We start from the raw sequence: 23,595 nt of genomic DNA on the forward strand, positions 1-23,595 counted from the left end.
AACTCATGTTTGATTGGCGTTTATTTAAAATTTACTGTATTTATTTTCATCATTATTGAAAAATATTTTTATTTGCAGCCTATGCAGACATTTTTTTTAAGCTAATCATACATTAATCATAGCAGAGGTAAAAGGTTTTCATTTTTTGTTGAGTTTAGCTGTGCTTGTGGACAAAACCAGTAGTGTTTTACCTTAAGGAAGACTTTTTTTTTTTTTTTTTTTTTAAATACCCTGATTAAGAAGTTTTTTCAGTTTTATTTATTTATTTAGAAAGATAATATTGAGTGGTTTTAAGACAAATGTTTATTGTTTATTTTTTTGGATGGATAGTTAGATTAGTATAGATTAGACCAGGGGTGGGCAAACTATTCCACAAAGGGCCGCTGTGGGTGCGGGTTTTTGCTGCAACCCATCAAGAGGACACCTTTTCACCAATCTGGTGTGTTATAAGTGCAATCAGTTGATTGCAGTCAGGTGCTTCTTGTTTCCATTGAAACCTCATTGGTTAAAAGCTCGGTGCTGGATCAGTTGGAACAAAGACCAGGACCCACTGCGGCCCTCGAGGACCAGTTTGCCCACCCCTGGATTAGACTATGTCAGGGTTCACTAAATCCGGACCTCGGAGCCACTTTTCCTGTCGTGTTTTCCATGTCTCCCTCCTCCAACACACCTGAATCAAATAATCAGGATCATTATCAGGCTTCTGGAGAGGTTGCTGATGACATGATCATTTGATTGAGGTGTGTTAGGGGAGAGAGACGTGGAAAACACGACAGGATAGATGGCATCGAGGTCCAGATTTGGTGAACCCTGGACTACATTATTAACAAGTGTGTATTCATATAATGTATGTTCAATATACAATGTTCAATAAATATTGCAATTTAAATTTGCTAATAAAATCCACACTTATTCTGGAAGTTTTCAAAATGTTTCTTTAATGTTTTTTTTTTTTTTTTTTTTTTTAAAACAAAGGTTTGAATTGAACCGTGTATCACCTGAACCAACACATATGAATTTAGTATAAGTCAATACAGATGAATTTTGCATTGATCATTGCCTATCAATTAATTGGGTTCATATTCGCGAGAAATATAGCCCTGACCAATGTTCACTCAATATGTTTGGTCTTATTAATTTCCCGGATCCAGCAAAAAGTGCACATGCAGGTTATGCTGTTATATCGTCCCTACCAATGGTGAGACCAAACCTACGCCCTTGCTGTAACATTTATGTTCAAGCAAACTGTTAAAAGGACGAATTTAGTCGAAAAACTATCTATTAGTGTCCTCTATTGGTGACTCTTGAAAATGCACATCAGTATGTGAGTAAATAAGTTTCTCCTTTTAAAAAATATCACGCAGATGCATGCAAGACCAAAATTACTACGCGTTTTCTGTATTTTTCGAATTAAACCACTATTTCCATTATTAATGATATACATCTGCGTTAGGTGATTTCCTAAAGATACCATACATATAAGAATATATTTCTAAAGGCCGGTTGGCGGCGTATGCAGCCAGCGGCCATCTTGAGTCGGGGATTTCTCAGGTGGACTCCACCGCAGCAGACCAAACAATAAAATACGGTTGAATTCTTCAATGATTTACAAGCGTTTGGCTTATAATATACCATAATAACGTGGGTTTAGGGGGAATTGGGATAGATAAGTGTGCGGTATAAGAATTTTAAAATTGGTTGAATCCTGACGTAAAATGGTCAACAAGTCACGACGGCAATCTCTATTGACTCATATAGCGGAGGTTAGCTACCCTTATATATATGATATCTATATATGATATCTATGTGATCTAGTATGACAGGAGGTTGATTAGGTGGCTTCAGAACAGCACTCGCTTAATAACAACATTCCTAGTTTTGGATGAGGAAGTTAGAAATTGTTACATACATTTTCGTTTTCTTTCAATGTATTACTATAAACTTTGTATGAAAATAAAATCTTTAAACGAATCGACCGCTGTTGACGCCCACGCAGAAATCCCAGGAAGTATAATCGAGCGCAGAAAGCCGCGTTTCGATGGAGTATGGCGCTCTCCAGAGGCTTGAGATGCTGTCAAAAGGTTTTCTCGTGGATACCTGTTCTTATTATTGCTTCCGTGGTGCTGTGGTCGTATTACGCTTACGTATTTCAGCTATGCCTATGTAAGTATAGAAAAAGCGGTCAGTTTTCCCACCATTTACCCTCTTAAAATCGTAGACATGTACCGCATTTTGGCGCACAGCTCTGTTGACAACATTTCTCTTACAGTGCAGGAATTGGCAAACTATGCGGAAATGTCATTGTTCGATCGTTTGTGTAGTTTTTGTTTTCGGGTTTTAATAATCACGCAAATCCATAATGTTATTTTGTTTCCTCACAAAGGCCGGTCTTTTCATAAAGAGTGTCCATTGTTATGCTTGTTAGTTTCAACCTGTTTTCCGGCTTGTGTTGTTAACCAGTAATTGTCCTGTTCGGATAAAAATAACATGGATTGTTGTATGAATTAAGTTGGCGCCTGTTGGAATACGATAAATACACGTTATTCCTGTTCTTACAGTCACACTGTCGAACTCACTGGAAAAGGGTGAGTTGCCTTTTTATGATCGGATTTTTACAATCTAAAAACAGGACTGTAAACAATTACAATGTCTTTGCAGTGTCCTATTTATTGGTATTCCATGTTTGCTTTGGAATGTTTTCCTGGACCTACTGGAAGTCCATTTTTACCCCAGTTGCATCACCATGCAAGAAGGTAGCCACAAAATCACAAGTGTTATTGTACAACCCCTCGCAAAAAGTATGGAATCACCAGTCTCGGACGAGCATTCACTCAGACATTTTATCATGTAGAACACAATCGGATGAAAAGCTTGAAAAAATAATGCAGATTCTTGACTCTTGACAAGTTGATGATGCTGGAACTTTTGTTTGGTGCTGTTCCAGTGAGATTTACAAAGATGACTGCCTGAAGAAAACATTAAAATTCCCTCAGTCCTTGATGATATGGGGCTGCATGTCAGGCAAAGGCACTGGGGAGATAGCTGTGGTTAAATCTTCAATAAATGCACAAGTTTACATTGAAATTTTAGACAGCTTTCTTATCCCTTCAATTGAAAATATGTTTGTCATTATCCAAGATGACAAGGCATCATAATGCCACAGAGCTAAAACTGTAAAAGCATTCCTTGGAGAGGGACTCATCCAGTCAATGTCATGGCCCGCAAGTAGCCCAGATCTCAACCCTATTGAAAACCTGTGGTGGAAATGGGGAAAAAAAGGTCCACAGCAAGGCTCCAACCTGCAAGGATGATCTGGCAACTGCAATCAAAGAGAGTTGGCACCAGGTTGATAAAGAATACTCATCAAGTCCATGCCTCAGAGACTGCAAGCTGTCATAAAAGCCAGATGTGGTGCTACTAAATACTAGAAATGTGTTTTGATTGTTCTTTGTTTGTCTCTCATGATTCCCTATTTTTTCCTCAGAATGGAGTGATTCCATACAGTATATATTTCCCTGCATTTGCTCTATGAAAGTAACATTTACTGACCACCAACATGTTTTTATTCATTTTAGTGTTTCTTAATGCTAAAGAGTTGCACTTTTGAATTAATTCATTATTTTTTCAAGCTTTTTATCCGAGTTTGTTATACATGGTAAAATATCTGAGTGAGTGCTCGTCCGAGACTGGTGATTCCATACTTTTTGCTAGGGGTTGTAAATCTAAATGGATTAAACGACACTAACAGATGTCTTTGTTGCAATAGTTTCAGCTGTCTTACTCCGACAAGGAAAGGTACGAGATGGAGGAGAGACCAGATGCACAGAAACAAATCTTGGTCGATATTGCCAAGAAGCTACCCATCTACACTCGAGCACAGTCTGGAGGTAAACTTCCACTTATACTTTTATGAGATGGCCGGTGGATTAGCAACAGTCCGTCTTCTTGAATGCAAGGGGTGTGTTAAAGTGCATCCCAGTGTAAAGCGGATAAGCTGCTGACTCTTTCATTAGCGCTGATGCCTGCGTGAGGAGAATGACCCGCTCAGCTCAAATGTCTTTCACTCAACTGGCATTCCTCTTGTGTTTAGCTATCAGGTTCTGCGACCGCTGCCAGGTGTTGAAGCCTGACCGCTGTCACCACTGCTCAGTCTGTGAAACGTAAGTCTCTCTTTCCTCCTCAGTAAGTGCATTTAGAGATTGGCCAAGAAAAGGCAATGTGTGCCCTGAGGCCATCATTCTGTGATGACCAGTCAGTACCTCCCGGTAAATCATAAGCACAAGCACGGAAGTAAAAATACAGTGCCACCTTAAATTTAGGGGAGCTTCTACAAAATTCCATGTTTTCCACGGTTTCATGCATAATATAGATCAAAATTAGTGTATGACCTGGTGGAAGTTTGTCATCTATGATTCGATTGCAGTTGCTCTTTTACATCAACCACTTCCATGGTGCATCAAGGAGAAATACAATCTTGACGGCAAATTGATGCATATAAATAAAAACATATATGGCGGAAAACACTGACAAGACTGAAAAAGCAGTTTCTGCTCTTGCACTCCACTCTAAAAGAAATTGCTGTATTTTAAGCCAAAACAACTGTTGTGTTTGATAGAACAATATGTCTATATGCTGCCATAGCAGATTCATGGCGCATTAAGCCCCCGAAGTATTTTTAATTCGTCCCATTTTACCCTGGAAACCCCCGTTTACAGACGTCACGCAACTGCTTTTGTTTCAACCCAGCCATAAAACGAAGGTAATTAATTATATTTCTTATTCAAAATGTCTGTCATTTTTAGCTTAGAATTATTAATTGATGTCTAATATTTCGTTTGGGGGAAAAAAAAAAAACTTTAAAAAATTATTCACTATGCCCTCCTGTTCAAAATTTTTCTTCCCCCGGAAAATTGAGATTTCAAGCGTTCAAATGATGTATCACACATGCATATCGGACAATTTTGAAATTTTGCCAAATTGGGGGTCTCAGAGCGGAACTTCAAGCATTTTCCGCCATATAGAAATTTTTTTTTTTTTACCCATTTGATGAAATTTCTGGGAGACCCTGTATAACAAAAAGAGGGTGTAATAAATGTTTTTCTTTTATAGATGCGTTTTGAAAATGGACCATCACTGCCCCTGGTAATTGTTTATGTTTTTATGTCCAGTCCCTTTAAAACATTCTTAGTGCATTAGAGTCTTTGACTGCATTTTCTGATTTTCTTTTAGGGTGAACAACTGTGTCGGCTTTTCCAACTACAAGTTTTTCCTGCTTTTCCTCTCTTATTCAATGTTATACTGCATATACATTGCTGCCACAGTCTTTCAGTACTTCATAAAATTCTGGGTGGTAAGTGTCATAAGCAGTACAATTTGACACCACCATTTATACTTATTGAACTCTCTCTCCCAGGGGGACTTGCCAAACGGACCAGCAAAGTTCCATGTCCTTTTCCTCATGTTTGTGGCACTCATGTTTTTTGTTAGTCTCATGTTCCTCTTCAGTTATCACTGTTGGTTGGTTGCCAAAAACAGATCCACTTTAGGTATGTCAAAAAAAAAGGAATGATAACAATGGAAGGAATGAAGCATGCTTTGACTCAATTCAGGTCACCTTTTCCAGAGGCCTTTTCAGTTCCAGTTTTTGTCAGCGGACCGGACAGACACGGTTTCAATGTTGGCCTACGCAAAAATCTGCAGCAAGTATTCGGCAAAGACAGGAAACTTTGGTTCATCCCTGTTTTCACAAGGTGAGGTTTATATAGATAATATTGCAGGATATCCCTTTGAATTCTCAGAATTACTTTCGTACCTCAATTTAATTTCTCTTCATTAATAGATCTACAGTATGTGACTATAATAAAGAAGTCCATTGTCTTTTTGCATCATATTTTCAGCCAAGGAAATGGACATTTTTTTCCTTTGAAGAATCGGAGCGAGTGTCAGAACCCCTTACTGGCAAACGGCGAGATGTGGGAGGAGTCAGATGACGCTTCTGAGGAAGGAAGCTGGGGTGAGTCAATTGAATAATGAGCAAATTGTGAACACAATCATTTTTACAGTCTGAATGAGTCATTTAAAATGAGGAGGTTGGGGGAGAGGCACTGAATTTTTTTTTTCCAGAATGACTTATTTTACTTGATTAAGCCTGAAGTGCAACTTTTTTTTTTTTTAAATTTTTATTTTTTTACAAAATACACTTGTAATCGGTCAGTGATTCATTTATGTAACAAAACGAATCTGACAACATTTAAATATTTTGAGTTATTGATCACATTTTCCCTACTTCTAGTAGCCACCTTTAGTGAATTGAGGCAGTGTTTTTAAACCTTTTCTGAGTCACGGAACGTTTTTACATAGGAAAAAATGTTGCGGCACACCACAAACCAAAAATATTCCAAAATTACTTCCTGTACAGTTTATTATCCAATAATTTCTCAATTTTATTCTAACTCAGTGTGACTTTAGCCTGTTTAGATGAACACAAAGCCGATATCCTGGCAGGAGTTGAAGAAAGACACACACCAAGCTCTTCTTCAACAGCTCTTTCTCTCGGTCTTTATTTTTTATTGCAGTTAGGCTTGAAAAGCTCAAAATTATCAGACAGGGGGACTTTAGCAATGTCTTTAACCGTATCAGGGCCGAGCATCTCGCTGACAATTACTTTGCAGGCAGGTAGTATTAATGTCTCTGCCACACTGTGGGACTTTTTGGATTTAGCAACAAGTTCAGCTACGAGGTAACTGGCTTTGAGGGCTTTCTCATTTACCTTTGTAGTTTTTCTCAAAAAAGTTGCTTGTTTCTCTGTGTCTTCACAAAGGCGAACAAAATAATCCATTGACTTGAAGCGACTGGTGTTCCGTTTGAAGATGAAGTTTAAGCTTGCTTGGCACCACGGCGCTGTTGGATAGCTGCTCGTGTCGCTTTCAGGAACTGCTCCGATTTCTAGCCATCGGCCAACTTGCTGTCCTCGACAATGCATCGGAATAAAACACGGAAGGATTGACGGTCGTCACATATGGATAAAATGGAAAGGACACTTTCGTGTATATATAGACACTTGACAAGTCTAATCCAATAATGTACAGTAGACTTGCTGGGGTCCACATTGTCGCGGACAGCAAGGTGGCTTGAACGCGACACGAGCAATACCTCCCTGATTTGCACACAACCGAAACCTTCTACCTAGTCCTTCCTTCCTTCTGCAACTCCGCTCGACGACATAAAAAAAAAAAAAAAAAAAAAAAAAAAAAAAAGGCGATATTGGATAATCACTCACACCACACTAGTGTGCCGCGGCACACCAATTGAAAAACACTGAACTAAGGCATATTAAATGTGATTGTAAGTTACATTTAAAAGGTCTTAAAAGTTTGAAATTCGACCACATTTTTAAACCTGAAAGATCCCATGTGGATTATATTTGAAGTGAGACCGTCTTTCATGCTTTTGTAGTACTGAACAATTCAAAGTTGGTTTCACAGCTCGATTAGAAAGCATAACTTGTTTAAGGGTAAATCAGATAAAACGTGGTAAAATTAAGAGACCCCTACAAACGGTTAACTTCTTATATGTATATTTGGATTAAACCAACATTTTTATTCAATAATTGATACCATACCAACCAAATTCCAAATACATAACAGCATTTCCGAGAATTTGTATGAATTAATTAATTAGGTGTGCTCATCAAACCAATAATAATAAGAGTGCTGGGGAAAAAGTGCAGAGGATTTGCTTAACCTAAATTCCAATTGAAGGTGGTTTGGAATGTACCATGTGATCACAAGTCTTTGCTGATAGATCCACATAATCAGCAGATCCCATTGTCTTACAACAATATGTATTCACACCTCATTGTTTAGTCCATGACATTGGAACTGACTAATCATGCCCTTTTGTATTGTGCATCACTGAATGCAGTAAAAGTTAAAGGCAACAGCCAATCTGTTAAGTGAATCATAAACATTAACTGAGAAATTGTAAAGGTAGAGAAGATATCCAAAATAACGGATTTTAAATGAGGTTCAGACTATTTATATTAAATGTATCAAATAGATTATTTAGCTAATGATTAAACACATAACTAAACCTTTTAATTTTGTCCACTAGTAAAACCTTTGCAGGATTCTGTATACTTCCTAATATCACATTTTTTTTTGTTACATCACTTTGTTTTATGACTCTACTTTAACCCTGAGTCAACACTTCTCTTACCACAGGGAGCTGGGTGAGACATAATAAATGTAGACAGCTGTTGTTCCCAAAAACGACCTCATTGTACTCAGTGGTGATGTTATCCGTCCTGCCGAGCATTAAGATCGTTACATTCACGTGACCTATACAGTGGTACCTCTACATACGATCACTTCGACACACGATCTTTTCGACATCCGACGTAAAATTTGAGCCGCCATTTGTTTCTACATCCGACGAGTTGCTCGAAATACGACGACATGACAGCACTGCAAACGAACGCACGGTGGATTTTCTTGTGTGAGAAATCAACACAGTTTTCAAAAAAAGTTGATACAGTTGGAGAAACAAGGAAAAAAGTGATGCTTACCATTGAAATGAAGATGCAAGTTATAGAAAAATATGAGCTTGGGGTGCGCGTCCCTGAACTGGCTCAACAATACAGCTCCATGGTCCTCTTCCGACCACCGTTCGCCACTATTTATAAGTTAAGGTGACAGTTATCATTGTGGTAACATTGCCAAGGAAATCGCCAGCTTCATCACGTTTTTATCATTTATTTAAGAACTTATCCAACACAAAACGCCCATTGTCTTAAGCAGTTGACTGCTCTCAAGAAAACGAAAGTATTATCTCTACCGCACCGACCTATCTCACTGAGACGTCAGCTTCGCGGTGCGTTCAGGGACAGTAAAAAGTGTCCGCCATATTAGAATCCACTTCGTTACATTATTTACAGGAATAATTATTAATTATTCTTCTTCTTATTATATTATTCTGAATTATGTATTCATAACTTATTTGTTTTTCTATGTTTAATTGCCATTTGTAACAGTGCCAGCAGTATTTATTAAGAATTTAGTGTATGTTTTTAGGCTTCGGAACGAATTAATGGAATTATAATGTATTCCTATGGGGAAATCCTGCTCGACATACGACCATTTCGACTTACAAACAAGGTCCTGGAACGAATTAAATTCGTATGTAGAGGTACCACTGTATTTCTAAACCTCAGTGGCTATGCAACGAGCAGTCTGGACATGTTACATCGTTGAACCAATAGCACCCTCTGGCGGCCATAGATCACACATCATTTGAGCAACTTCTGTATAGGAAAATGTCATTGATATTTTCTCCTCTTTCACCCTTTCAATTACAGGTGAGGATCAAGACCCTTCTGTAACCGTAGAGATGGAGGACTAAACAATTGACACTGATGTAGAAGTTCAAGAGACTGAAGGGGAGAGAACATACAATCAAAGGTGGATGCTCTCCAACACCTCCACATGGGCCTAAATTGTGGATCACAATGGTGTTTGGGTGTTATTCCCCTCTTATATAGACGTGAACAACAGGATGACCATCAGAGGGGGGTCCCGCGGCCGTGCAAGAATTACCTGCATTTTCATGTGATTATTCTAACGTGTGCTTTTGCAAAGGCGTCACTCAAAGTAACCTGTTCGGAATTACTTCTGGTGACGGATTCATTTTACAGGAAGTCTTGCAACCTAGTAGCACATCTTATTCATGTCCACTTACTTAACCTGAGCCTTACACATAATGTCTATTGTCTTGTGTCGTGGGGATCCGTTTTCCAAATGAATGTATCCAGCAGCTTTTAGGTACAAATCTTGAATGGGTACGTTCATAGTTTTTCATCATAACCATGTGGGGCCAGAATAGAACAGTAAACAAACAGGAATCATATTTCCCAAAAATGTAACGTAAGCACTTAATATAATGCTCATCAGAATCCTATCCTCACTGTTTGCAAAACCTAGCCTCAAATAGTCATCGTGTTGATAAGCCAATGACTTTAACAACCATTAGGCTGCAACCAAGTGGTTGGCACGACTGTCTCACAGCGCCAAGGATCTGCATTTGAGTCTCTTTTGGCCTTTCTGTGTGATGTATGCATGTTTTGCCTGTGCATGCACTTTTGTTTATACAATGTTTGTTATTTGAAGACAAGATTGTCCAAATGTGTAAATGTATGAATGTGTCTTGACCAAGTGTAGACAGACTCGTGCTCTGTCAACTGATTGGCCACTGAGTACAAATCTGAGTAGATGTAGCCAAGATCGTGATGTTCTGCCATGCATTTCGTTACGTGACTTAATAGAGGACAGTTAGTTACTTTCAGCTGCATACAATGCATTACAAAGTAAAAAAGTGCGAATGTAGCGCAGTTGCACATTCCGTTCCTAGAGTAACACCGAAGTCACAATGCTTCCGAACCCAACATCAACAGATCTAGTGCTGCCCTCCCAAAGTCTGTTGTTCAAATAAATGCCTCAGAGAAACCTTGTAATTATTGGAGGTGAGCATATCAACATTCCAAGATATGAGGAAATGCAGTATATTCTATGTATTATGTTTGCTAGTTGAAAAACGCATGACAATATTCACTAAAATGGTCAGAATGGACCTCATCAGCACTGAGATTTTTGATACTTATGTAGGATAAAAACATGGTTAATAGGCAAAGGTTCTTGCTTAAGTAGTTTCATTGTAATTCAATGTAAACGGAAAGCAGGTCTTTACTCATTGGCTGCCATTGACGGCAATAGATGTCAAATCCATTTGAAATGGATTGGACGTCTACTAGTGACTAACTAAATTCAGAGCAGAAAGATGAAACATGATTGAACATCTATCATCGCCAGTGGCACTGGAAGAGTTATGAGATTTTTGTATTGTTTTGTATCCGTGTTTTTTTTTTTTTAAACACATTTGATGCAATTGTTTTGAGACCAAACAAACATTTGTGGTAACAATTTATTGACAATGAAGGTGACACTTGAATGGAACCCGGATTCGTTTCACTTCACTAACACTTGTCATTATAACAGGACATTTTTACTTTGTTGGACCAACCAAATATCTTTGTCAGAAAACACTCCCATATCATTTTTTAATTTCCCATTTATACTGTGTATGTTTAATGTTTGTGCACGTAGAAACCTTCAGAAAATGTTCATGATGCTTATTTATTGCTAAAATGAAAATGAGACATAGCTGCTGCAGGATATTGTCTATATTTTGCCCCATTATGTGACATGTATAGTTATATCAAATATCTCATTGATGCGTATTTTATGTATCAGAAACCTGGATGTCTAACAATTTTTTTTTTTTTTTTTCTTTAACCACGAGGCAGTATTTACAAAATCTCATGGTTCAGTTGAAGGTGGTCTTTGGTGTATTGTATGTAATTGTGTTGTTTCTGTCAATTGTCAGTTATTTTCCATTTGGTGTTCTTTCTGTTACAAATATAAATTTATTTAATCACCACTGGTAGCAGCCACAATAAAATGATCTTGATATGGCTCAGCACTGTTTAAATTTATATGAGAAAAAGCAGAAAGAATAGAATAAATAGTTTTTCTTTTCAGAAGAAAGTATTTGGCACAACAAGAACATTTTAAATAAAGCAGACAAAAACGCATGTACAGTACTTCAATTACAAGCTCAAGTTACTCTGCTTCTCCTGGATTTAATCGGTGCCAAAATACCTTTGTCCAAAATGTGTTGGCGCCACAGCGTGAACTTCTGTTGCCAATATGGTGATGTCTGGGAACTCCTGAATTATAGATCTGGCTCCTGAACAGAAGAAAGAGAAAGCGTTTACATTTTATTCACTTTCATTCTTACTTGACCACTGTTCACTTTCATTCTGACTGAGCCATTGTTTAAATAGGATGTTGGTGGTTTTAACAAGTTTTAAATAAATATGTGGACCGCAGCTAGAAAAAATATGCGAATCACTGACGCCCGGTTAAAATGAAAATTCTTGATTAAGTGTTAAAGGACTACTGAGTGGTTTATATAACGGATCCCTTTAAAAAGAAAAAAATAATTGAATTTTTAATGTAACAGTATTAATAAGATTGAAAAAAGTTTTATAGTATTATAGGGGTCAATGTGTCATGCAATTCATTCAGTGAGCACGTCACATTTGATGTACAGTGCTGGCCAAAAGTATTGGCACCCCTGAAATTCTATCACATAATGCTCAATTTCTCCCAGAAAATGATTGCAATTACAAATGCTTTGGTAGTAATATCTTCATTCATTTTGCTTGCAATGATAAAACACAAAAGAGAATGGAAATTTTTTTTTAAATCATTGTCATTTTACACAAAACACCAAAAATGGGCTGGACAAAAGTATTGGCACCCTTTAAAAATATCGTGATACTTCTCTAATGTGTGTAATTAACAGCACCTGTTACTTACCTGTGGCACATAACAGGTGGTGGCAATAACTAAATCACACTTGCAGCCAATTAAAATGGATAAAAGTTGACTCAACCTCTGTCCTGTGTACTTGTGTGTACCACATTGAGTATGGAGAAAAGAAAGAAGATCAAAGAACTGTCTGAGGACTTGAGAAGCAAAATTGTGAGGAAGCATGGGCAATCTCAAGGCTACAAGTCCATCTCCAAAGACCCGAATGTTCCTGTGTCTGCCGTCCGCAGTGCCATCAATAAGTTTAAAGCCCATGGCACTGTGGCTAACCTCCCTAGATGTGGACAGGAAAGAAAACTTGACGAGAGATTTCAACGAAATCTTGTGTGGATGGTGGCTAAAGAACCTCGACTAACATCCAAACAATGTCAAGCTGCCCTGCAGTCCGAGGGTACAAAGTGTCAACCCGTGCTATCCGTCGGCGTCTGAATGTAAAGGGACTCTATGGTTGGATAACCAAGAAAGACCCCACTTCCGACCCAGATGGTTGGATAACCAAGAAAGACCCCACTTATGACCCAGAGACAAAAAAGTCAGGCTGGAGTTTGCCAAAACGTACCTGAGAATACCAAAAACGGTTTGGAAGAATGTTCTCTGGTGGTCATATGAGACAAAAGTAGAGCTTTTTGGGAAAAGGCATCAACATAGAGTTTACAGGAAAAAATAAGAGGCCGGCGGCACAATGGCTGAGTGGTTAGCACGTCTGCCTCACAGTTCTGAGATCAAGGGTTCAATCCCGGGATTCGGCCTCCCTTTCCTCCCAAAAACATGTATGATAGGAGGTTGTATGTCTCCTTGTGCCCTGCGATTGGCTGACAACCAGTTCAGTTCCTACTGCCTGTAGTTAGCCGGGATAGGCTCCAGCACCTCCAAGACCCTCGTGAGGAAAAACCGGCATGCAAAATGAACGGAAAATGAAAAATAAGAGGCCTTCAAAGAAATGCTTTGCTACCTCTGGCCATGGACTGCTTGACCGTGTGCATGGCATTTTGAAGTCCAGTGTGAGAAAGGAGGGTCTCCCTTAGAGGTCATGGTTGTTCTTGCAGGACAATGACCCAAAACACACTTCAAAAAGCACTTGAAAATGGTTCAAGAGACAGCACTGGAGACTTCTAAAGTGGCCAGCAATGAGTCCAGACCTGAATCCCATAGAACACGTGTGGGGAGATCTGAAAATGGCTGTTTGGAGAAGGCACCCTTCAAATCTCGGAGACCTGGAGCAGTTGGCCAAAGAAGAATGGTCTAAAATTCCAGCTGAGCATTGTAAGAAACTCATTGATGGATACCACAAGAGGTTGTTCCCAGTTATTTTGTCTATAGGTTGTGCTACCAAGTATTATGCTGAGGGTGCCAAAACTTTTGTCCGGCCCATTTTTGTTTAGTTTTTTTGTTGCGTTTTGTGTAAAATGATAATGATTCATTCTCTTTTGTGTTTTTTCATTGTAAGCAAAATAAATAAAGATATTACTACCAAAGCACTTGTAATAACAATCATTTTCTGGGAGAAATTTAGCATTATCTAACAGAATTGCAGGGGTGCCAATACTTTTGGCTAGCAGTGTAAAAACCCAATCCTTTTCACCCAATTCCGATCCTCACGTGATCAGATCGGGACGCCCCTATTAATTACAGTTAAAAATAAATTGGATATTGGTAAGTGTAGCTTTAATGATTTCACATCACACTTTACACTACTGTATACTGCTTAGGAAATTCTCATTTGTAATCATTTGGACTGAAATGAAAAAACTTAACTTCAATAAATCTTGAAAATACGATGTATGCAGCCATCTTTACTGCTTTATTAATATGTAATAAAACAGAACCACCATATGTAGCTGGATTTTCTTTTTCAGAACACCAACTAGGCTAGGTTGAATCAATGTTTTTTCTCTGGTTATTTAGCAGTGAATGCAAATTGGCCTTCATCGATTTAAGACAAATTAATGAACAATTAACTCCCCATGATTGACAGAATTCTCAACAATAATTGATTCGTATGCGCATCGTGAAGAAAGCACAGAATGCTTATTCCTTAGATGAACATGATAATTAAATTGATTGTTAATAAATGTGTCGATTTATTGGGATTAATTGTTGAATAAATTTTGACGTACTCTAAAAGGCTCCAACCAGAAGAGGAGCTGCTTTTCTTTGTCCCTGAAAATTACAATTTACGTCCTGAAATTTTTAAAATCTGTTTTGTATAAATTCTAATTGTAATACGCGCAAGAAGGCTCCATCCCCAACTGTTTTGAATAATTAGGTTTTCCTCAGACAAAACAGAATTGTTACGACACTTTACTAATTCATTTCGAAATGTGTGTTGTATAAGACTAATTACCAACTACAGTCACTGCGCAGCAATGCAGTTACCGGTCGAATAAAAGCGACGCCACATCAGCTGAAGAAGCTCAGGGGGAGATTGGAGACTGTGATTTGTTGGGTAAACATAAGCAAATGGAAAACGAGCTCATGCAGCTGTGCTGAAGTACCGTGAGGTGTGGAGAAGAGGCTGAGGAGGATAATATGCCTGGGCTGGACTCCATGCTCTATCAGCACCTTCACTGCTTCAATCACAGTGTTCCCAGTACCTGACGACACACACAACACACTCTAGAAACGGCCTTCATGCAAATTTGACATTGTAAGGATTCATCCGGTTAATAAAAATATCATCATAAAAACACGTGCAGTGTAATTGCTTATGTTATCAACTCAAAAAGGTCTTTGGTTGTGACCCGCACGCTTGACATGCTTTTCAATATTCTGCCATTAAAACAAACCTCCAACCTGACCAGGTCACCAGTATGTTTTTTTCTCATTTGTGTGAAGGGAAATGCAAAAAGAAAAAAATATATATACAATTTTCTCTCTCGTTATGCTGTTCTGCAGCCTGGTGGCCATTGCCTAGGTAGTGTATAATTTCCTCTGTGAGAGCTATAATTATCAGACCAAGTGAGTGTGCCTGAGTGATGTGATAATGTAGACTTGGCGGTGAAGGTCACTGTGACAAAGATTCTTGAGAAAAACCTATACATGTTTCACATCATTCATATATGTGCTCATGTTGAAAAATGGAAGTGCAGCATAGAACAATGTATGTCTGTGTATGACTCACTGAGGATGGGGTACATGAGCAGCACTTTTCTTCTGTAAATATCTGGAGGGAACTTGGCGTAGTAAACCTTGGCTTTCTGGGTCTCCTCATCGCTTTGGATGAGAATTTTGCCAATGCGAATGGAGCGGCAGCAGTCCCGCAGGCCCTGCTCCATGGCTTCACCTGTGACCAAAACATATGGAACTCAACAGGGATGGAAATGATGTCCCAAAGACTTCACTGTCAGTTGACGGAAAACAAGGCACGGGCCGCTCTGTTGGGGGCCTATTTTCTAAAACTTAAAATTCAAATATTTTCAAAACCAAAGCCGCTCGCGACCTAAAACGAAAACAGGCACTTGCCTTAGGCATACAGTATATGCAGGGGTGCACATAAGTGGTCCGCATGCGCGCATGCGAACTGGATGTAGACAAACGCGCTGGCCCTCAACGACTTCCATACGCTTTTGCGTACCGATGGATGACCACTGTATTTGCGGCGGACACGAGAAAATCACTTCTCAAAATGTCAAAGAGGCAGGCCCCACTGAGTAATTATTTCCGTTAGAGATGTCCCGATCCGATATTTGGATCGGATCGAACGCCGATATGGGCAAAAAAATGCGCATCGGTATCGGATCGGCCGACACGGAAAAATTCCGATCCAGACTTCCGATCCAGTTTTTTTGAAAGTCCGGTCCGATATACATAATCCATTCCAGTTTTTGCTTCGGTTTCCCTATAATCCGGTCCGCATTTTAGGGCACACCTTCAACACACTACATTACCGTCTCCCAATTTACCGAGAGACTATCGGTAAAAATGTCAGCTGTGTGGGATCATTTCCCCTTAAAGGACGACAAAGACGAAGAGGCAGAGTGCAACATTTGCCACAATAAAGTCAGGCGTGCTGGTAAAGCTGTAAGAAGTTTTAATACAACCAACCTAATCAAGCATTTAGCGAAATACCACCACAAACAATATGAGGAGTATGTTAAGAAAACTGAAGACAAAAAGAAAGGTCCTGCGCAACTAACACTGGCAGAAACTTTTGCTATGCGTGACAAACTGGCACTCGACAGTCCCAAAGCCCAGGGAATAACAAGAGTCATTGCCGAAGAATTCATTCTGGATGACGAGCCATTATCTCTCGTGAGTAAAGACGCACCATACAACACTTAGAACCATGGTACAACATGCCCAGCCGTCATTACATCCTTGAGCGATTCGGCCGTGGAAGATTCGAGAACGATTCACAAACATCCAAATTCCAATTATTGAAATATGTCAAGTAAAGCAGTACTAATACACAGAGCGGTCTTCGGGATGCAATGAGAAACGGACCGTATTACGTCCCGAGAGTAAACATCATGCTTGTCACAGACCCAGGTAATGCCAATGCTCAACTCACAGCTTTAGCTCAACTCATACCGCTAGATAAAAAGCACAACAAGACCTGAATGCTGCTGACAGCCACTACAAACTACGTCAACATCGTTTTACTGTAGATAATAGATATCATATGTATATAGAACTAGATGCAAGATGACAGACTCGACGGCATTAGCAACATTGAAGTATTGAAAACTAAATGCGTTAGTAAACAGCTGCCATCTTAAAGCACAAGACTTCCCTAGTAGGCTGTTGTAGTGAACCTTCCAAGCGAACCTAATTAACTTTTCATCTAAAATACTCCTAAATCGGCAAAATCTTGACTTGAATCTATCTTCAAAACAGTTTTAAAACTTGTCGCTCACATGTCGAAAGGAGACAGAAGGGAAATTATGGAATAACGGGAGCAATTTTAACAACTTTAACAGTTGATTCGCAAAATTAAATGAATTGAATGTAGTTTAAAGCTGCTGATACAGAATGGGGACTTGAGTATTTTATTTACTGTTTTAAAATGTTAACTTGATACTTAAATAATCGTTTATTTAAACCTGAGAGGCTTTTTATGAAATTTTTATAACTAATGCACAAAACATTAAAAGCATCTAATAGCTTGGGGGGGGGGTTGTGGGATTTTCCACTGAGGTTGTTTGTGTGTTTTGCTTTTTAAAGACAGTTTACAATATTATTTGCAAGTTTTACTGACTGACTATGCCATTTCTGTTTGTTATTTATAATGTTTTGTGTTCGTCACTGAATAAACAGGTGAGTTTCTTGTTACCAACCGTTGTGTGTTATTCAAACTCACCTAATTCAGCTGGCTAGTTGTTATCAAGAGTACGAAAACCCTTTTCAACATGAGTCTGACAACTAAGTAAGGAGGCTAAATAACTTTAAACTTTAATACATGCTCAGATAGGCCGGTAACAGTATCGGCCAGTATCGGTATCGGATCGGAAGTGCAAAACAATATCGGTATCGGATCAGAAGTGCAAAAACCTGGATCGAGACATCCCTATATACCATGTTCCCCCACCCCCGTCAAAAGACAGACAGACGACAGAGACGTCACCGGAGCTACCGAAAAAAAGGACTTTTGCTGAAAAGTGGCTGCAGGAGGTACAATGGCTAGAAGCAAATGATGCTCGCACGGAAATGTGGTACAACATTTGCCGGGAGAATCCCAATGTCGCTGATAAGAGCAGCGCATTTTATGTAGGGTCAAAGAATTTCATCCATCCAAACTTTGAAAAGCACGAAAAAAAAAAACATGTGGCAATTAAGCAAACTATCGATGTCAGACAGGACCCCACTCGCCCTCTGGACAAGTGGCGGAATAAAGTTAATGAAGAACAGCGCCATGCACTGACAAACGTCTTTTTGCTCGCATTTCACAAAGCTAAACATGCACGTTCAATGAGCTCTTATGAGGAGGACATCCCACTTTTACAAAGGCTTGGAGTTAATGTGGGAGCCGCATAACGCCCTTTATTTTGAATTAGTGCTTTTATGTTTATTTCTTTATATTTCACTTCAAAGTAATGGCAATTTTGTTGTGCCAGTTGATGTTAATCAAGCATTAATTGTTAATATAATAATTAAAGGTAATTGGCTCTAAGTAAAGCTTGTCATAATTTTATCGCATCAGGCGGGTCGGCTCTCAAGCTCAATGCGGACCAAGTCACTTCTCCAGGTGCTCCTCTGAGAACCTGGCAAAAAAAATATGTGCACCCCTGAGTATATGAGTCTGCATGAGCAGCGGCATAAAAAAAAAATTTGAAGTCGTTCCCTAATAAAATCCGGATTATTTTTCATATAAGTATAACAAAATTGAAAATGGCTATGAAATGCTCAGACTTTACGCTCGATGCACAAAAATCACCAAATGCAGAGATAATCATCTATATTTTCAGGATCGATAGCAATATTTAACATACCATTGAAGTTAATGCCCGAAATAGCAACTTTTTTTTTTTATTTAGTGAAACTTTGACATGTTTTCAACAGCTAATAAATCACTCAATTTTCACATCAGATACTTAATACTTGAGGAAAGCATGCAGAATCATCTTAATTTTACTCAAAATCAAATTTTGCATTTTTCACAACACATTTAGGTTGAATTCCGACGTCACTATTACCTCAGCATGTCTTGCCTTCTATCTGGCCCTCGTCGTTTTAAGATTGAAATGTTACATAAAATAAAACACGTAAAAGCCATTTATATTTTGTATGGATGCAGAAACGTCTAAATTACTAGTTGTTGTTTTTTTTTGCCGAAAAATGGGCAGTTTTTTGGTGGGGGCAGTTACCTGATTATTTGAATGTAAAGTTATGTGATTGTATATGGATACAAAATCCAACATGGCCATCACAAAACAGAGCTTTTTAAATTGAAAATTCTTGTGGATATGAATGTAAAACAGCATAGTCTTTGTTAAAAGCAAAAAATTGAGTTATCATTCATTTTACGTAAACATTTAAAGGTAAAGTAATCCTAATTTTTTTCCATTTCATTTTTTTTTTTTTTATGTTTCAAAGTGATGCATGGTGCTATCGACTAAATCAATCTTGAGACACTCCTGCCTGCATGTAAACACTAAAACTTTTGTCCTGTTTCCACCTAAATCCGGCATTAGAAAGCAGCGTGTTTGAGTTTATCGCATTGAAAGCCCCCACGACTCTTTGCCTGGCCTGCCCCCCCCCACGGGAAGCCGTGGCGCAATGTCTGTAAGAGCTGTCTTGTCAACTGAGAGTGAAGTCTATGGATGTCCTTTAACATGTACAAAAGAGTACTAGTGGTAGCCTTCTAAGCTATGAAAACAAGATTTCCTCGTAAATCCAGATGATTGAAGGTAACTGCTAAAAAGCATTGGCGAAGACTAAGAACTACTGAGTTTTAATAGTTTTGCATTAAACACTTATTCATGGTTTTATTTTGGGCCGATGACGCACTTGAGCACCCAACGTGAGTCAAATCACACCATATTCGTGACATTTCCCACACCCCTACTTATGTTCTAATGATGTGTACAGGACAGGATGTTGAGTATAGTTGAGTGTTTTCACTTTCTTTTAGCACTGCAGCTGTAGTTTCAGACTCACCACTTCTCATAATGCTGACGCCGCAGTTGCCTCTTTCAAACTTGACTCCTTCATATTTATAACCTAAGGACAAAATAAGGTGTTATGAAAAGGTTTGAGCAAACCTGACAAATTCTATTATTTTTATTACAAATCCTTGGGCCTTTGAATGTGTGGAGATATTTGTTCCCATATGTTTGTTCATTGGACTTTGTACATTCATTTCTATATCATTTTGTCTTCCTGATAAAGATTCTCTGAAGCAAGGTCAATAACAGATAACACAGCTGCCGAGTAAAATTCTTATTCTTGGGAGCCACTTCATGGGTTAACTAGGGGGCCTGCCTATTTGCAATGGAAATAACAAAAAGTGTGTGTGTTGAGAGTGTTGAGAGAAAATTGACTTTTTTCTTCATCAGGATCAACAATTTCATTTTACTATATTGAAAAACTAATGGACAGAGTAACATTTCTGAACAACCATAATTTTCAGACTATAAACCGCAACTTTTTCCCATCATTTTGAATCCTGTGGCTTACAGTCCAGCGCAGCTTATTTGTCGATTTATTTGGGTTAATAGGTAACACTTTATTTGACAGTGGTATCATAAGACCGTCATATTTATGACATGACTGATGACACTATCATGGGCATTACTGAATGCTTATGACAGATTTAATTAAGTGTCATCCACCAAATTATGTCACTAACTCCATTTATTTCCAGCTCGGATCTTTTACATCCTTTCAAAAGTGAGATAATTCGTCAGATGACACAAAACGACATCTGTCATAAGCATTCATTAATGCTCATGGCAGTGTCATTATGATGGTCTTATGACTGTCTTATGGCACCACTGTCAAATGTGTTACCAAAATTACAGAACTAGCAATTAATGAAACAATTGAAACAGTGGCTAAAGAAATAATTAGCACAGAACATAAATTTTTATTGTTATTTACATCCGTGGCGCTGCAATGCATGCTAGGAGGCATGTTGGACAACAACAGTGTTGACAGCAGAGGTTGACTGTTTCCCCCAAGTGAGCAGTGATTGCCAAATGAAACTTCTTGAAGCAAAGAAGCCAATTGGTTTAAAGCTTCATGGTGGTACATTTTGTTTGATGATGCCGCTGTCAAAGTGTTACCGGTTACCGGTAATACCTTTTGGAGTAAATATCCCATAATACAGTGAAGACAGCTGCGATTTACAGTCCATTGCGGCTTATCTATGAACAAATGCCGTTTTCGTGTCATATTTTGATGAGTGACGGCTTATAGTCAGGTGTGCCTTATAATCCGAAAATTACGTTACATAGGTGCAAAAAAAAAAAAAAAAAAAAAAGCGGAAATTCTTTTTCAAGCGCTGCCAGTCGCCCCAAAATAGATTGGGCGTCTCGCGCTATCAATATCAGTCTATTAGGCTACGTTCATACTACAGGTCTTAATGCACGAATCCAATTTTTTCGTGTTTTTCCGACTCGAGTGAGGGTTTAACTTGACGGTCTGAACGTGACAAGTCGCATAGAACTGGACCATTTCAAATCCGATCTGGGTCACTTTCGTATGAGGTTCAAATCCGATCTGGGCCACATTTTACCAGACTGTCGCGGTGGTCTGGTACTGTCCAGTCTCTCAAATCGGAATTCATGCAGCAATTACGTCATCAAAAAGCGAGAGAGACGCTACGGTAGCGGTGCAGCTGTGCGTTATTAGCGCCTAGCTTGCCTTGAACATGGCTTTTTAGGAAGGGTCAGACTTGACAACAGTCATAAAAAAATAAAAATCGGTTGAGGGTAATCCTGAAAATGATCTGTTTTCTGTCTGCTCCATATAAGCAAAATTTCAACATTGCTTACACGGCCGAGAGTCGGGGCAAACTGCCCGTATGTGTGTGTGACATGCACGGACAGTGCGTGCATGCTATCTATCCATATACTTTGAATATAAGCCTAAACTGGGATTATGTATGTCTGTTATTTGTGTCCTCTCCTTAAAAAGCAAAATATGATATCCCTGGAATGACGGATGACAGCCAGCATGTGTGGTCATTTGTTTTGATGCTTCTGCGCATGTGGGTGGTGTTGCTCAGCGCGTGTCGGACTGCGAATTAGTGCGCATGCGTAACACTTGAATGGTCTCAATGGACAAAGGCAGTATGAACGGGCACGCCAAAAAAACAGATATGATAAAAAATCGGATTTGTGCATTAAGACCTGTAGTATGAATGTAGCCTTAATTAAATGGGATGGATGTTGATTGGTTACTATGGCAGATTTTGTTATTATTTTTCACCTGTAGGTGTGGTCACAGTGCACTCGGAGTAAGGCAATTGATTCAAGCCTTCTTCCACTACAAGTCTGATCTGTTGAACAATATAAATCAGTTGAATTATCAAAACACAAACGTACTACGATTAATTTTTATAGTTCTGTATGAACCTACCAATCGGTCCGCACTAAACACAAAATCGCCTCTGCTGGTAGTCCTAAAAGCACAAGAAAAAAGGAATAAATCAGATGTTTCCTTTTTCAAATTCAATTCTCAAAAATGCAAATGGTTTTTAATCTCATAAAACGTTGCAATGTGGTGTGAATACTGCCGATTTATAGCATAGTAGTTTCTTTGTCCACACTAGCTGTACTGTGAATTTAGTGTCCAGGTTTGCCCCTGATGTCATACCATGACATGGTGGAGAATTGATTTCAGTGATAAAAATGGTTGTTCCGCAGGCACTTAGGTGTATATATAACAGATTTACATGAGTAAAAATGATTACCAGTTAAATTTTCTTGAGAAAACATTAGAAAAAGTTAGCTTGTTGGTGAAAAATTGACCTCTAACACCCAGTGTTGATCCTGATTATTCAAATCTTACTAATTAACCTTTTTTATAACTAGTTAACTAACAGTTTTGGTGAGGAGAATGTTGAATTGTAATGATAATAATCGCAAAAAGCAGTGACTCACTTGTCTCTAATAATAGTCTGTAATTCTCGGATCTGGTCATTGAGTGGAAGCAGTTTGAGTTGAGGTCCCAATGAATCCTGGTTTACAGGCTGTGTACTGCTGGCATCACCTGCCTCGACAGCAATGGGCAACACAGCGGCCACATTGCTGCTGCTGTTTGTGGCAAAACGTACTTGCTTCATTGAGTGTTCCTGCCCGGTATTTACATTGCTCATTTGCTGATTGTGGCATGGCATCCTGAGTGAGGGGGAAGTAGTTCCCTGGCAAAAGGATCCAAGTTAAAGCGGCCGCCGCTTTACCAACGGTTGAACAAAGAGAAAGTGGCCGTACAACGTGTTTTACCTTGAGCTGCGACTCGTGTTTTCTAATGGAAAATTCCCAACCTAATCCTGTTGTCGCAAGCCCCACATTCACAAATGCTTAATATATAAAACGCGATGTTTAAAATGTCAAACTAGTACGATATTAGCTACCAAATCCCGGTATGTAGCAACAACACTCGACTGCTAGCTTTGACACGAGTGACAGCATAGATATTACATATTAAAGGCTAGATGACAAAAGTAGGCGTTTGCGGCGTAAGTAACTGGCGGCCATCTTGCGTC

At 38.8% G+C, this 23,595-nt stretch overlaps 2 protein-coding genes across 4 annotated transcripts; one reads left to right on the forward strand and one right to left on the reverse strand.

Moving 5' to 3' along the window:
* The first annotated feature begins 1,825 nt into the window (after window positions 1-1,825).
* zdhhc15b (zinc finger DHHC-type palmitoyltransferase 15b) lies at window positions 1,826-11,529 on the forward strand. Of its 2 annotated transcripts, none has more exons than XR_009064855.1 (11): window positions 1,826-2,163; window positions 2,559-2,585; window positions 2,659-2,753; window positions 3,767-3,887; window positions 4,091-4,160; window positions 5,110-5,142; window positions 5,230-5,350; window positions 5,414-5,546; window positions 5,610-5,750; window positions 5,898-6,013; window positions 9,356-11,529. XR_009064855.1 is itself a non-coding variant. In XM_057850764.1 (11 exons), exons 1-11 carry the CDS (start codon window positions 2,046-2,048, stop codon window positions 9,397-9,399), a joined length of 1,005 nt encoding a protein of 334 aa, XP_057706747.1. In that variant the 5' UTR covers window positions 1,826-2,045; the 3' UTR covers window positions 9,400-11,529. The 2 variants fall into 2 exon arrangements, 1 of the variants encoding a protein (XP_057706747.1); XM_057850764.1 differs by having other exon boundaries at window positions 5,624-5,750.
* Window positions 10,651-23,533, reverse strand: uprt (uracil phosphoribosyltransferase (FUR1) homolog (S. cerevisiae)). Of its 2 annotated transcripts, XM_057850766.1 has the most exons (8): window positions 23,333-23,533; window positions 22,991-23,250; window positions 22,467-22,509; window positions 22,317-22,386; window positions 20,043-20,105; window positions 15,568-15,729; window positions 14,942-15,040; window positions 10,654-11,799 (listed from the first exon to the last, which is right to left on the reverse strand). In XM_057850766.1, exons 2-8 carry the CDS (start codon window positions 23,224-23,226, stop codon window positions 11,693-11,695), a joined length of 780 nt encoding a protein of 259 aa, XP_057706749.1. In that variant the 5' UTR covers window positions 23,227-23,250; window positions 23,333-23,533; the 3' UTR covers window positions 10,654-11,692. The 2 variants fall into 2 exon arrangements, with proteins under 2 accessions (XP_057706750.1, XP_057706749.1); XM_057850767.1 differs by lacking the exon at window positions 23,333-23,533 and having other exon boundaries at window positions 10,651-11,799; window positions 22,991-23,262.
* Between the last annotated feature and the right edge of the window lie 62 nt (window positions 23,534-23,595).

Source organism: Corythoichthys intestinalis, chromosome 11 (assembly GCF_030265065.1).
Source record: "Corythoichthys intestinalis isolate RoL2023-P3 chromosome 11, ASM3026506v1, whole genome shotgun sequence".
NCBI lineage: Eukaryota > Metazoa > Chordata > Actinopteri > Syngnathiformes > Syngnathidae > Corythoichthys > Corythoichthys intestinalis.